The sequence below is a fragment of the Saimiri boliviensis genome, chromosome 1 (assembly GCF_048565385.1).
Source record: "Saimiri boliviensis isolate mSaiBol1 chromosome 1, mSaiBol1.pri, whole genome shotgun sequence".
NCBI lineage: Eukaryota > Metazoa > Chordata > Mammalia > Primates > Cebidae > Saimiri > Saimiri boliviensis.
This window is the reverse complement of record NC_133449.1, coordinates 259,354,205-259,366,755: the sequence shown is the minus strand read 5'-3', so window position 1 is coordinate 259,366,755 and position 12,551 is coordinate 259,354,205. Positions and strand designations below refer to the sequence as shown.

General features: G+C 33.9%; 1 protein-coding gene across 4 annotated transcripts in view; it reads right to left on the bottom strand.

Annotated features, from left to right (window-relative positions):
* Window positions 1-69: 69 nt before the first annotated feature.
* PAIP1 (poly(A) binding protein interacting protein 1) overlaps window positions 70-12,551 on the bottom strand; it is a 28,965-nt gene continuing 16,483 nt past the window's right edge. For all 4 annotated transcript variants that reach the window (XM_010336630.2, XM_003925882.3, XM_039469976.2 and 1 more), the window contains exons 5-11: window positions 11,050-11,161; window positions 8,939-9,064; window positions 7,671-7,777; window positions 7,027-7,144; window positions 6,197-6,251; window positions 2,646-2,739; window positions 70-448 (exon numbers count right to left, since the gene is read on the bottom strand). In XM_010336630.2, the coding sequence (XP_010334932.1) occupies window positions 355-448; window positions 2,646-2,739; window positions 6,197-6,251; window positions 7,027-7,144; window positions 7,671-7,777; window positions 8,939-9,064; window positions 11,050-11,161 (706 nt within the window). In that variant the 3' untranslated portion in view covers window positions 70-354. The remainder of the gene's footprint in view (window positions 449-2,645; window positions 2,740-6,196; window positions 6,252-7,026; window positions 7,145-7,670; window positions 7,778-8,938; window positions 9,065-11,049; window positions 11,162-12,551) is intronic.

The following is a 12,551-nucleotide window of genomic DNA, read 5'->3' as shown; positions in this document are numbered from 1 at the left end:
ATTTCCAGACTAAGACTTTTTCCCCTCAAGAAAAGTAGAATTTAAAGGATAAGCATCTAACCAACTAGCAAAATTTTCAACATTTCATTTATTTCAAAATCGATTTTATTGCAGCCAAAACAGTAGAATTAACTGTACATAATAAACTATTATATATATATACACATTTTAAGTTATAGGGAATAAAGTTTATTTTGGCAGATAGTGTTAAACAAAATTAAAGTTGCATACATTAGTAATATAACTCAACATCCTTAATTTGGTATAAGTATGACACATTTTCTTGCTTTCCTGTGTTCTGCTAAATCACCATACCTAAACTGCTTTATAAAACTGATATGCTGAAATTTAACTTTACTGTTTTCGCTTACGCTCTGATTCCAAACAAAACTTTTCATAGGCTTCTTCTATCTCTGGGTCCATCTCATCATCAATATCATCCAAGTATCTGTAAGAGCAAAGATGATTTGTAAGTGTAAGGTTTTTCAATTCAGAAAATGTCTAAGATGCTGAGTCATAAAAAAAAGAATGTAATACAACTTTCCTAGACTGAATTATAACAGAACACAAGCCTAACCTAAGAATTACATTAATGGCAGTCTTTGTACAACTAAATGCTTAATTTGATCATCTACTATACTTTTAGACATAAGTTAATTTCTACAACCTGAAAGTTAAATCAAAGGCTTGACATATAAGCTTGGGCTCAAGATTGATATTAATAAATTTACCTTATCAATAAACAATTACACTATCACTATTAATATAACATAATTTCAAATATGCCATTCACCTCTAGTGATGCACTAATATTTTATGTCTACTTAACAACAGAAAGTGTTATTCCTGCTATGATTTCTGCTGGGTTATTCCCATGATGACAGTTTAGTCACATTCCCATTTATTTGGAATCAGACTTTCATAGAAAGCTACTTTTGAGATCATCTATCCCAGATTTTTTCCCAACTATTAGGTAGTTTAAAATGGTGGAAAGCAAGGCTTCCCATAGTTAAGTATGGGGGAAAGATTTAAAGTGTCAATTAAGGATTTAATCTACACATTCTTACTGAATGCCCATGACCATCTTAAAAAGATATACATTATGATCATCTTCATTTTGGAGATGGAAAATAAAGACTCTGGAAAATTAAATAAACAATGTAAAATTTTTAATGTGTGGCGGGGCCAGAATTTGTCTGACTCCAGGTCTTACCCCTTTTTCTACACTTTTCCTCCACAACATGATTCTAGCTACACCCTTCCCTCCCCCAGTAATCCAATCCTTTCCACCTAACAAGTGTGAAAAAGCATCCTACCAACTGCTGATGGGTACTTTTCTGTTTCTTCCCCATTTCCAATACAGGGCCATGTGCTGAAATAACCATGAGCTCATTAGGGCAAGAGAATATGATGCTTATCCAAACAAACTTAAGAGGATAACCTCAAGTTTAATGCCATAAACAACTTTATCTTCCAGTGGTATATCCAAGTAGACTGAACTTTGTCCTAGTGCTGCCTGGGTCCGTAAGTCCCTATATTTTTTTGTTTCCTATTAAACTAGAATATAAATGTATGGCAACATTGTATTTCTAGATCTCAAACTGATCCATAATTAAAATATCAATAGAATAAAAGTGCTTCACTTTTTAAAAAATCTACAACACAGGAGATGAGATATAAAAAAAAATAAGTTCAAGATATTTATTCCCTCCCATCTCCTACTTAGAAAGAAAAGAAACTAAGTAGCTTGTCCAAATATACACAAGTTGTTAACAGATTTGGGATTAAATCTCACAAGTTCCTGGTCCTTTTATAAGAAAATGTAGTGCAATCTGATGGTGAGTAATACGTTAAAGGTATCTTTAATTACAAAGAGTGGCAGGTGAAGAAACAGATAAAGGATCTTATAGTAAGTTTTAGAGCTTCTTATTTTGAAGTCTAGGTACAATAGAATCTATTTAATCTCAAAAAAAAAAAAAAAAAAGACTCAAGGAGAGATACTACTATTCTTATTTTATAGCTGGAAAAGCAGACACAGAAATTGCCCAAGATCTTACACTAAGTTTTAGAACTTCTTATTTTAAAGTCTAGATACAATAGAGTCTGTTTTTTTAAAAAAATTATGCTTCAGTATATTTTAATGGTTATCTTCCTCAACTATAGATTTTCCGAACTAATCTGTGAGTTAATACAATTTTCTGAAAAATTTTAGTACATAAGCACTACCACATAACAACATCATATCAAAATACTGAAATGCCTCTTTTTTTTTTTTTCCTAAGACAGAGTCTAGCTCTGTCTCCCAAGCTGGAGTGCAGTGGCACAATCTCAGCTCACTGCAACCTCTGCCTCCTACTTTCAAGCGATTCTCATGCCTCAGCCTCCTGAGTAGCTGTGATCCTGGCTAATTTTTTGTATTTTTGATAGAGACAGGATTTCACCATGTTGGCCAGGCTGGTCTTAAACAACTGGCCTCAAGTGAACGGCCCTCCTCAGCCTCCCAAAGTATTGGGATTACAGGTGTGAGCCACCACGCCTGGCCCCAAACACCATTATTTTATGAGCTACTTTTTCTAGTCTAATCTCCACCTACAAATTAGACACAGAAATTTCATGAAGAATGTTAGTAACTAAAGAAAACTTACGGATCACCAGCCCCTGATAAATCTGTTCCATTTTCTTCATAATCTGGAAAAAAGTCCTCTCTTTCAAGTAACTCTTGATATTTCTCTTGATAATCTGTAAGATAACATAGGAGAAAAACTAAATGCTGAAAAAAAAAATCACATGAAATGACCAATTACCCCTAAATGTTTTTTAATATTATGACTTTTAAGTAGATCCAGTGTCTAAGTAACAGTAAACTACCAATTATGTAAAAAAACAGCTTTTATAAAACTTATTTTCTAATTGGCTTGCTTTTGTCCCCTCCATGCTCGGAAATCTTAGTGACATATAGTACTGTAAGTTGGAAATCAAAACCATTGTAGGTGATGTTCATTTATGGCTAATGTATACTGTTTACATACTCTACTGCTGCTTTCCATCAGTTCTGAGAATGGAGGATTTTCTTTCCCTTTCTTCCCAGAGAGATGGGGAAGGTAGCTACCTGGTAGATGTTTCCGCTCTGCCAACTTTCCCTTCATTGAATCCTTCAAAGTAATAAAGGTGACATTAGAGCTCTCTATCTGCCTTGTCTTAGGAAGAGTTATTGGATACCTTTTAAGATTAGTACTTCTGAATGAAGTCCTAATCTCTGAATTAAAAAATGAATCAGCATCTATTAAAACTTAAAATTAGTTTCTTACGAACAGAAGCCAACAGAAATTTTGAAAGGCTATTGCAATTATATTAGACTGGGTAAAAGCCATGTTTTTCCAAGACTGTGTCAGTCTGTATAAAACTCTTAACTCCAGCTTCAAGGGCTGGGGATATTTTGATACCCAATTTTGACAATTTAGAGACAGTTTTAACAATAAAACCTTCCTGCTACAAATGCTTGAGGTACTAGGTAAGACAGGCATTCTTTAAAATGTATGGATGAGAGTTCACAGAAGAGAAAAACCAAGTCATCAGGTCACAAATGAAGAAGGAACTGAAAGCCATGTATGAACTGCAGCTGCTGCAGCTGGGAGGTTAACAGATGGTGTTGGTCTTAGTAACTAAGGGGCTTAGATTAAAAAACCCACAGAAAGTCAGAAAGCAAGGTATTGGGCCAATGTGAAACAGGAGGATGGAATCCATGCTCCACACCCATCTCACCTGCACAAACCTGGGACCCTCAATGGGCAGGTATCTTAAGCAAAAGTTGCATCAGGAAAACAAAAACAAAAACAAAAACTACCTCAGTGGTGTTTCATCTGAGAGAGATAGCAGGGAAGCTTAGTTGTGTCTACCTGGGTTTGGAGTGGGGACAGAGCACTTCGTAGAAACTGGTTTCCCAGAGAATTTTTAATAATGGGCCTCCACCTCAAATTCCTACTACCTACATAAAGAACCCCTATGACAAGAAAATAAAAAATCTGTCCAAGTCAGTGATACCCACTCTGGCTCCTGGCAGAAGCAAATGTAAAACTATTTTGGATAAGTTTCTATAATACAATGAAGGTCATATTATTATGAAACTTAAATGGTTTAAGAAAAAAGTGTGTGAAAAGAGCACAAATGACAAATAACTGTTAACAAAAAGTATACCTGGGTAAAAGGTATTCCTCGTACAATTTTACTTTTGTAATTTTTCTGTAAGTTTGAGTTCACTTCCAAATGAAAGTTTAAGAATGACAGTTAAGGAAACAATTTTAAGTGTGATAAGAAATAACAGAAGGGTTATAATTAATAGATAAAACAAAAATAAAAAACAGAAGTAAGCATGCTGAGAATGATGAGAAAAAAATAATTTGAAGCTCTGAGAAAAGGTCAACATTATTTGAATAAAATGCAGAAACAAAATTCAGCTTGATTTTTCTGTAAAACTGTTAGATTTCATTCACTTCCTTGAAGTATAGCAGATTTAAAAACAACCCCTAAGAAAAAGAAACAGATCTATTGGCTGTATTATTTCTTTTCCATGAAAAAGAAACTGAAAAACCAAACTGAATTTCTATAAAACCAGTCAGTCACTAGAAATAATTAAACCAGCCTGACAAAGATAAAAACAGTCAAAATAAATCAAGGTAATTTTTAAGAATAAGAGGAAAGATTTGTCTTACCATACATAGCAAGACTCACAGGAAGGTAAAAATAATTAAGTGTAGTATTGGCATAGGAAGACATTAACAGAAAAAAAGATTCACACAAACACAGGAATAAGACACACAATTTTATAGAAGAGTTACAAGGTATACAACAGAGGGGGCTTAATATAACTAGAAAAGGAAGGATGATTTAATAGCTATTGTTGAGACAATAGTCAATGAAAAGATTTAATTCCTATGATATCACCCTATATAAAAATTGCTCTGGTAGATTAAAGACCTTAATATGAAAAGGAACAATGATTTTTAGAAGAAAACGAAGTGGTAAGGAAACTTTCTTAAACCACAAAAAGTAAAAGACTCACAAATTTTGTTTACACTAAAACTCAAAGGTTCTACATGACAAGACATTATAAACAAAATGCCAAAACAGCCGCATACAGAGAGAGAGAGAGGATAACCAAAACCCTCAGCTGACTACGAATCACTTTTTTCTAGACTACACAAGGAATTACAAATTAGTAAGACAGACAAATAATCGAACACAAATATGAGCAAAGAGTATAAGCAGGCAATTCTCAAAGGAAGAAATCAAAAAGGTCAACAGGAATAAGAAAAATTCAATATCACTTATAAGGGAAATAAAATATTAGCAAGGCAGAATTTCATACAATCCGACAGGCAAAAATTAAGTTTAATAAGTATTGCCAAAGATGAGGAGCAGGAGCCCTCATATGCTGCTGATGTTAAGATTAAATGGCATAATCATGCTGGAAAACAATTTAGTAACATTTAGTGAAGTTTTAAGATGCCCACAGCATGTAACTTAATTCTACTTCCTTTTCCTAAAGAAACTTCTTTGTGCTAGAGGCACAGGACAGTTAATGCTTATAATCCAGAGGAAACATACGGGAAAATTCCAACCATAAGCTGGTTGCAGTTCGTACCAAATGGGAAAAATTTCTCTTCCTCACCCTACAGTCCCATCTATTACAATTAAGATAATCTTGCTATGAATGGTCCTCTTTCGGAAGAGGAAATATGCAGAGATTTGGATTTTAATTAACTCTCACCCACCAAGTATTAATACGATGTGTAATTCTTCCTGTTGACAAGTATTAATCCCTATTAATATATGTTGCTGACTATGTAGTGAACTAGAACCATTATTTCCCCTCCAATCTAATCATCTGAAAGCTTAAGAGTATAAAAACAAATATCAGAGGAAATATAAAATTACAATAGTTGCATTTAATTGAGAATTCTTCCCATCCTCTGTTAAGCGACATGACACTATATGTGGAATCAGATTTTCATTTGAAATGGTTCAAGTGGTCACTATGAAGAGCATTACTATATTAGACAAACCATTACACTGGTTTTTTAAAATGATGTGAAGACATCAGAAAGTTAAAATTTTGTGCTGGTGAGGATGTGGTTTTCTGTAAAATTACTGCTTTACTAAACAACTGGGAGGAGGGAATGATTGTGAGACAACATACCTGGATCAGCTGCAGTGAAAGGAACACCATCAGATGTATAAAATGTTGGTTCATTCTAGGATGAATCAAAGTGATACAAATATGTAATCATTTCAGAATTGATTTTTGTAAGTACAATAATGATGCATGGCTGATGTCACTCGTCTGCACCTGATAATGCAAGAACAAGCAAAAGAACCTAACTTCCTAGTAGCCATTTTCATTTCACTGAGAAAGTCTATGGTTTGAAACTATGGGTTTCAGATTTCCATTCTATTATTTCAAGTTCTTGTGGTTCTAATGGTGCTGTCTATTGTCTTTTAGTGAACTGTTCTGTTGTGCATTGTCATTTCGTGTCGGCGCATTTTTAGCTGTGGTTTCCCCCAACCCCACCATTTCCTTTTTTAAGAATTTCCAACATCCGGGCTGGAGGAACTTTCCTCCACAGCTGCTTTATGTTTGATCATGTCAGGAGCTTCAGGGCATCATTGGCCTAGTAACCATTTTTATTTTCTTATTTTTCTTTACTACAACATGCAAAGTAAGAGTCTGAGGTGCAGGTTCTTGGTTATGAATTCTCTGGAAAAGCTGCTTCCTGGCATCCCTGTGCTCACTTAACTCCAAGCCTTGTCAACCTCTCTTGCCACTGGACAGATCTTTCTCTAGTCCACTCTTTCACTGGAGAATTCCAGTCCTCTTCATTTTTTCAATCTGATGGCTGCAATGTCACTCAAAGCCAGTGAAGAGAGTTATTAGGCACCAAATTCTGAGAAGAGCTTTATGTAGCTCTTCTAATTTCCAAAATCGAATTCAAGCAATAAGTAAAACTTAAAATATAAACACTGGCATACCATAAAGTAGTTAGGATCATTTTCTGGCGTTGCTTCTCTGTATGTTGAAGTTGCATGGACTCTACCCCAGTTACTTGACCGGAGTTCCACAAGCTTCAAGAGCATCTGTTTGACATCTCTGGGACAAAAGTTGAAAACAAGTTAGTGTATCCACCATAAGGACTGTCAGACCCTAAAATATCTCAGATTCCTAAAACTTTATTTCCTGAATTTAACATGTACATTTGATGCCTTGACTTTCTAGACATTTCCTATATGACATAAATTCATTTAAAAAACAGCCTTGCATTATGTTTCACATAACTATGACTATATGGGCCTTAAAGGCAGTGGCTATCCTTCAAACATTTTTATGGGTCCTACTATACTTGCACCAGTACTTTTACTTGTTAGACAGTTAATATCTGGATCATTTTTTCATTTAACTCCTATCTTAACATAAGAAAATTAAGTTTTTCAATTTCTAAATGTAATTGAGCAAAAATGTCCAGTGAGCAGAAACTGTAAGTAAAATATTATTCCTTTAAAGAAAATATTTTTGCATATTCATTACCCTTCTGAAGTATAGCAGATTAAAAAACAATCTCCAAAGAAAAAGCAAGAAATTGACATGTACTGGCTATTTACATTACTTCTTTTCCTACCTACTGCAGTTTGCATCTAGGACAACATTTTCAATTCTCTGAATAATTTCTTCCATATCCATCTTTCCTTTTTCCTTCCAAGCATCTTCCAAAACTGATCCTGTCAACTAAAAAAGCAGGTGTCCATAAAATAAGAAATCCGATAGTGTATTACAGAAATTCTAAAAGGATATCAGTTTATTCCTTAAGATGAATTTAGCAAGTTTAATATTCCTAATTATTCTCTAATATTCAATTATCTCCACACCCTCTGTGGTTCCCTTGACTGATAAAAACTAAAGAATTAAACTATAGCAGAACTTTAATCATGGGTTTTATGTCAATGACTATGTTATAATCTCTATATGACTAAGATAGGCCATTAGATTGTAATGAATGTTTCTTTTTTTTTTTTTAATATAAACATGCAACAAAGTTAGAAGCTTTCAATTAAAAAACACAAACACATTTCATCATGAAATAAGTGAGTTAAGGATTTAAACAGGTAATTTATAGAAAATAAAAAAATGCCTAATAAACATGAAAAAATGCTTAAAATTATTAGAGATCAAGACAATGCAAAGTAAAATGAGGTTTTTGTTTTTAACTCATCGTCTACAAAACAAAAACCAAGACTGATTACATCCATCACTATACGGATGTAGGAAGAGATGTAGATGGAGATATACTCTGGATCAGCATTTAGAAGACAAATTAGCCATTATTTGTTGTAAAGTACATATGCTCATTGACCCACCAAATCTGCGTTTACGAATTTAACCTACAAAAGTATCTGCACATATAAAGACATGAGGAAAGATAACTAGCAATGCTGTAGTGGCTAAACTGAAGATAATGCAAATATTTATCAATAAATCTTGATGGATCTTATGGAATGGATAAACAATGCATACAATGGAATACTAGGAAGTTATTCAATAAACAGGTAAATCTGTGTGCTATGGAAAAATCTAAGATGTTTCATTAGATGGCCAAAAAAAAGCCAAAACAGATCTTATTTAATAAGAGCATACAGAGGGATAAGAAGGGAAGATGACATAATTTGCAAATGGAAATGGGGTAAAGGACTTCCATTTTCACTTCTGAATCTTGCTTCATATATTAAACAATAAGTGTATCTTGCTTTTCCGAAATATTTCAGAAAAAAGTAAAACACCAATATTTACCTTTAAGTAATAATCTTGAATTTATCTGTACACTATACAGACTTCCCTTCTCTAAATTATAAGTAAACAGGTAAAATAGTCAAATTAAAAAAAAAAACCTACCTTCAATAATTTTACTGCACAAATTAAATTGTCATCCATAGGATTAGAAAAGAGGGCATTCAGCAGCTCTCGAAGACCAACCTGAAGAATATCTGCTCTTGTAACCTGTCCATTTGTTCCCTTGATCTTTCAGGCCAAAAAAAAAAAAAAAAAAAGGAATGATGCTAAAATATAACACAGATACATAAATGAACTAACAAGCTGTTGGCAAAATAGGTGTTTTAGCTAAATCACAAAAGTCACAGGAACGCACTCTGATATCTTCACAGAATTAGTTAGAATTACTTTATACGTAACTAAGACCTCTACTAAAACTGATAAGCTATGGGTAAAATTTGATTTCCATTTATCACACATATAGTCAGCATAATTTAAGTCTACTTTGATGTTACCGCTTCATAAAGCTTTCTTTAGTTTTTTCACCTACCCCTTTTTTTGAACACACAGCTTTTAAAATATTTTAAAATATTCTATTTTGCATCAGAGTGGTATACGTATCTTTTCTCACTGGGTAGAAGAATTTTAGGTATAGGAACTAAGCCTTGTCTTCACTCCCATTACAGACCTAGCATCACTACCTCCATATAGAAAATGCTCAACAGTATTCTTATTTTAGATTGCTGTCCGTATTTTGGCTTAAACAAAAATTAAGACTGAAAAAGAACATGGCATACAATTTTCAAAAAATTAAGTCCACCTGTGGTAAAAAGGGATAGTAAGTTAGGCTCTGAACTGGACACAGACCTTTTAGATACAATGACTCAGAAACACATTGGATGGATCCACATTGTCTTACGATGTTTCTGATATTATGGCATTTATGATCTTAAGTTCTCGAATCAGGGTACAAGAAGGTATAAGCTTGTATCCATCTGAGATTCACTAATTTAAAAAATCAAGCAGAGGCCAGGAGTGGTGGCTCATGCCTGTAATCCCAGCACTTTAGGAGGCTTAGGCAGGCGGATAACCTGAGGTCAGGAGTTCGAGACCAGCCTGGCGAAGATAATAAAACGCTGTCTCTACTATAAATAAAAACATTAGCTGGTCATGGTGGTGCATGCCTGTTAATATCAGCTTCTTGGGAGGCTGAGGCAGGAGAACTGCTTGAACCTGGGAGGTGGAGGTTGCAGTGAGCCAAGATAGAGTCACTGCACTCCAGCCTGGGCAACACAGCGAGACTCCATTCCCACCAAAAGGAAAAAAAAAAAATTCAAGCAAATCCATTACATAGTAATAATGTTGTGCTGAATGTAGCACTTCTACCTACTAACAAGTGTGTACTTAAGTATACCACCAAAATTTATAAACATGTTTAGCTGTAGACTTTGTACAAATGTATTTTTATGTGGAAGATTAATATGTAAAATAGGACAAAAAACAATTATTGGGGTTGGGGGACTGGGGAGATGTTGGTCAAAGGATACAAAATTTCAGTCGGGGGAATAAGTTCAAGAGATCTATTGTATGTCATGATGACTATAGTTAATATATTGTATACGCAAAAACTGCTAAAAATTTTAAGTGTTCTTCACACAAAAAAGTATGTAAAGTAATGCAAATGTTAAATAGCTTGATTTAGCCATTCTACAATGTATACATATATCAAAATGTTGTGCACCATAAATATATAATTTTTGTCAATTAAAAAAATACATATTTAAAAAAACAATTTGGGTGAATTAGAGTGACAAGCCTAGAGAGACTCGAGTCTCTCTTCTTTTCACTCAGAGTTCTGCAAACTGCTTTGAGCCACCATCTGAAAGTCAACCTACTAAATATATTAATATATAATATGTAAGAACTCAAAAACGTATCACTGTTGATATCTCAAGAGCTTAAGTTCGCATGTAAACTACAGCTTCCTAAAAGTATGCAGACTTTAAAAACCTCAGTAATTATTTCCCAACATCCTGCCCATGAGCAAATGTTATGGACAGATGGTCCAGTAAAACACAGACACTACCATGCGTAGGTGCTGAAACATGTTTTCTTTCCTTTTCCTTCATTTTGCTCTTAATGTTGTGAAAGGACAATGTGAAAGCAAATTCCTCATTGAGATCAATTTACGTTCTCAGGCCTTCTTAGCACTTAACAGAAGAAAAACTTCTCACCTCCAGGTTAAGGTAAAGCTCTCCCAGAAAGAGTACAAATGCATGAAATCGTTTTCGAGTAACTTCATCCCCTTTTGCAGCTTGATCTTTAACTTCATATTCAGTCCGACATCTAATTAAAGAAATATCTTTTATAATCTCACATTGCTTTGCTTTTTAAATAGTCAAACAAGATGGCCATTTGTCAGTTTGGCTGTCTACAGCAAGAGGCAAGTACAATGTCCCAACACTCTTTCTGCAATAAAGGAATAGTGTTCCTGCCTACTGAAGAGGCTAGAATATACACCCTGTCTTTTCATATTAAGACTCCCAGTTTTAAAAAACTGATAGTTTTATTTTCAACTATTTTTATTGAATTTGCAATATGTTTAAGCAATATAGGTGTAATTAGATTCACAGCATACTGACAGCACCAAAAAAGGGGAGGAGGAGCCTTACCTCATTTGTCTTATAGGTTTGTTGTTAAGAAAGCACTGATTTTACCCAAATTGTCTGTGTAAATTTTTTTTTGAATACAACTTTGAGGATCTTTAAATACACACATACACACAGCCTCCAACTAACTGAAAATTAAATGAATTATTTTAAAGTCCATTATTCTTGTGATTTCTATTATATTTATCAGGAAAGTATTAATGTGAGGAAAAAATTACCCCAATAAAACCACAATATAGAGAGCAACTGACTTGTTCTCTATTTCCAATGAGACTGACAACTTCAAAAAACTGATTTTTCCTTGCTCTATTTGCCCGTGACTTGACTTGACCAATTTGCTTCACACAGATGACAAAAAGAAGAAATCCTCTTCTTGGAGCTTATGGTCAGTCACAGTTCCTACAAGGTAACTAATCACAGTAAGCCTGTCACTGCCTTCATAAGTGAATACGGTATCAGATAATGGACTATAAAAGTTTATCATTTTGTTATTAAGTATTTTTAATCTTTATTGATAAGGTGAGAAAACTCTGGGAAAATCTTTTGTTGTGTAAAACTGGTTTTAACAGTTTTCCTTTTAAAGACAAAGGGAAGAGCTATGAATACTGAATGGTTTCCATGCAGCCAGGTTAGGTTGACTTTGAAAAAAATTTTGAATAAAGAAAAAATAAATTACCTCTTGTTCATAACTGACTCTGGGTCAGTTTGTCAACCATGAAACCCCAGCACAGCTTACTGTGCTTATGTGGCCAATTCCAATGTTTATGAGGTATAGTAACTAAGCAACATCTTCTGTTTGAATCAAACGTAGTAAGATATTTGTTACCATCTTGTACATATTAAATTCCTCATCAGCAAAAAGTTGGGATATTTATACATAGTATATTCTGGTTAATGGAAGAGACCAGTTAATTAATGCCCAATCAGTTATTTAAAAACACGTGTTGGCTGCTTTTCTTTCTGTTACAACTTTGTTGGTAAGAGTTGATGAAATAACTTCATAAAATGCTATGACAGATTGCATGTTAGGATTTGATTATGTACATGCAAACATAAATACCTACATG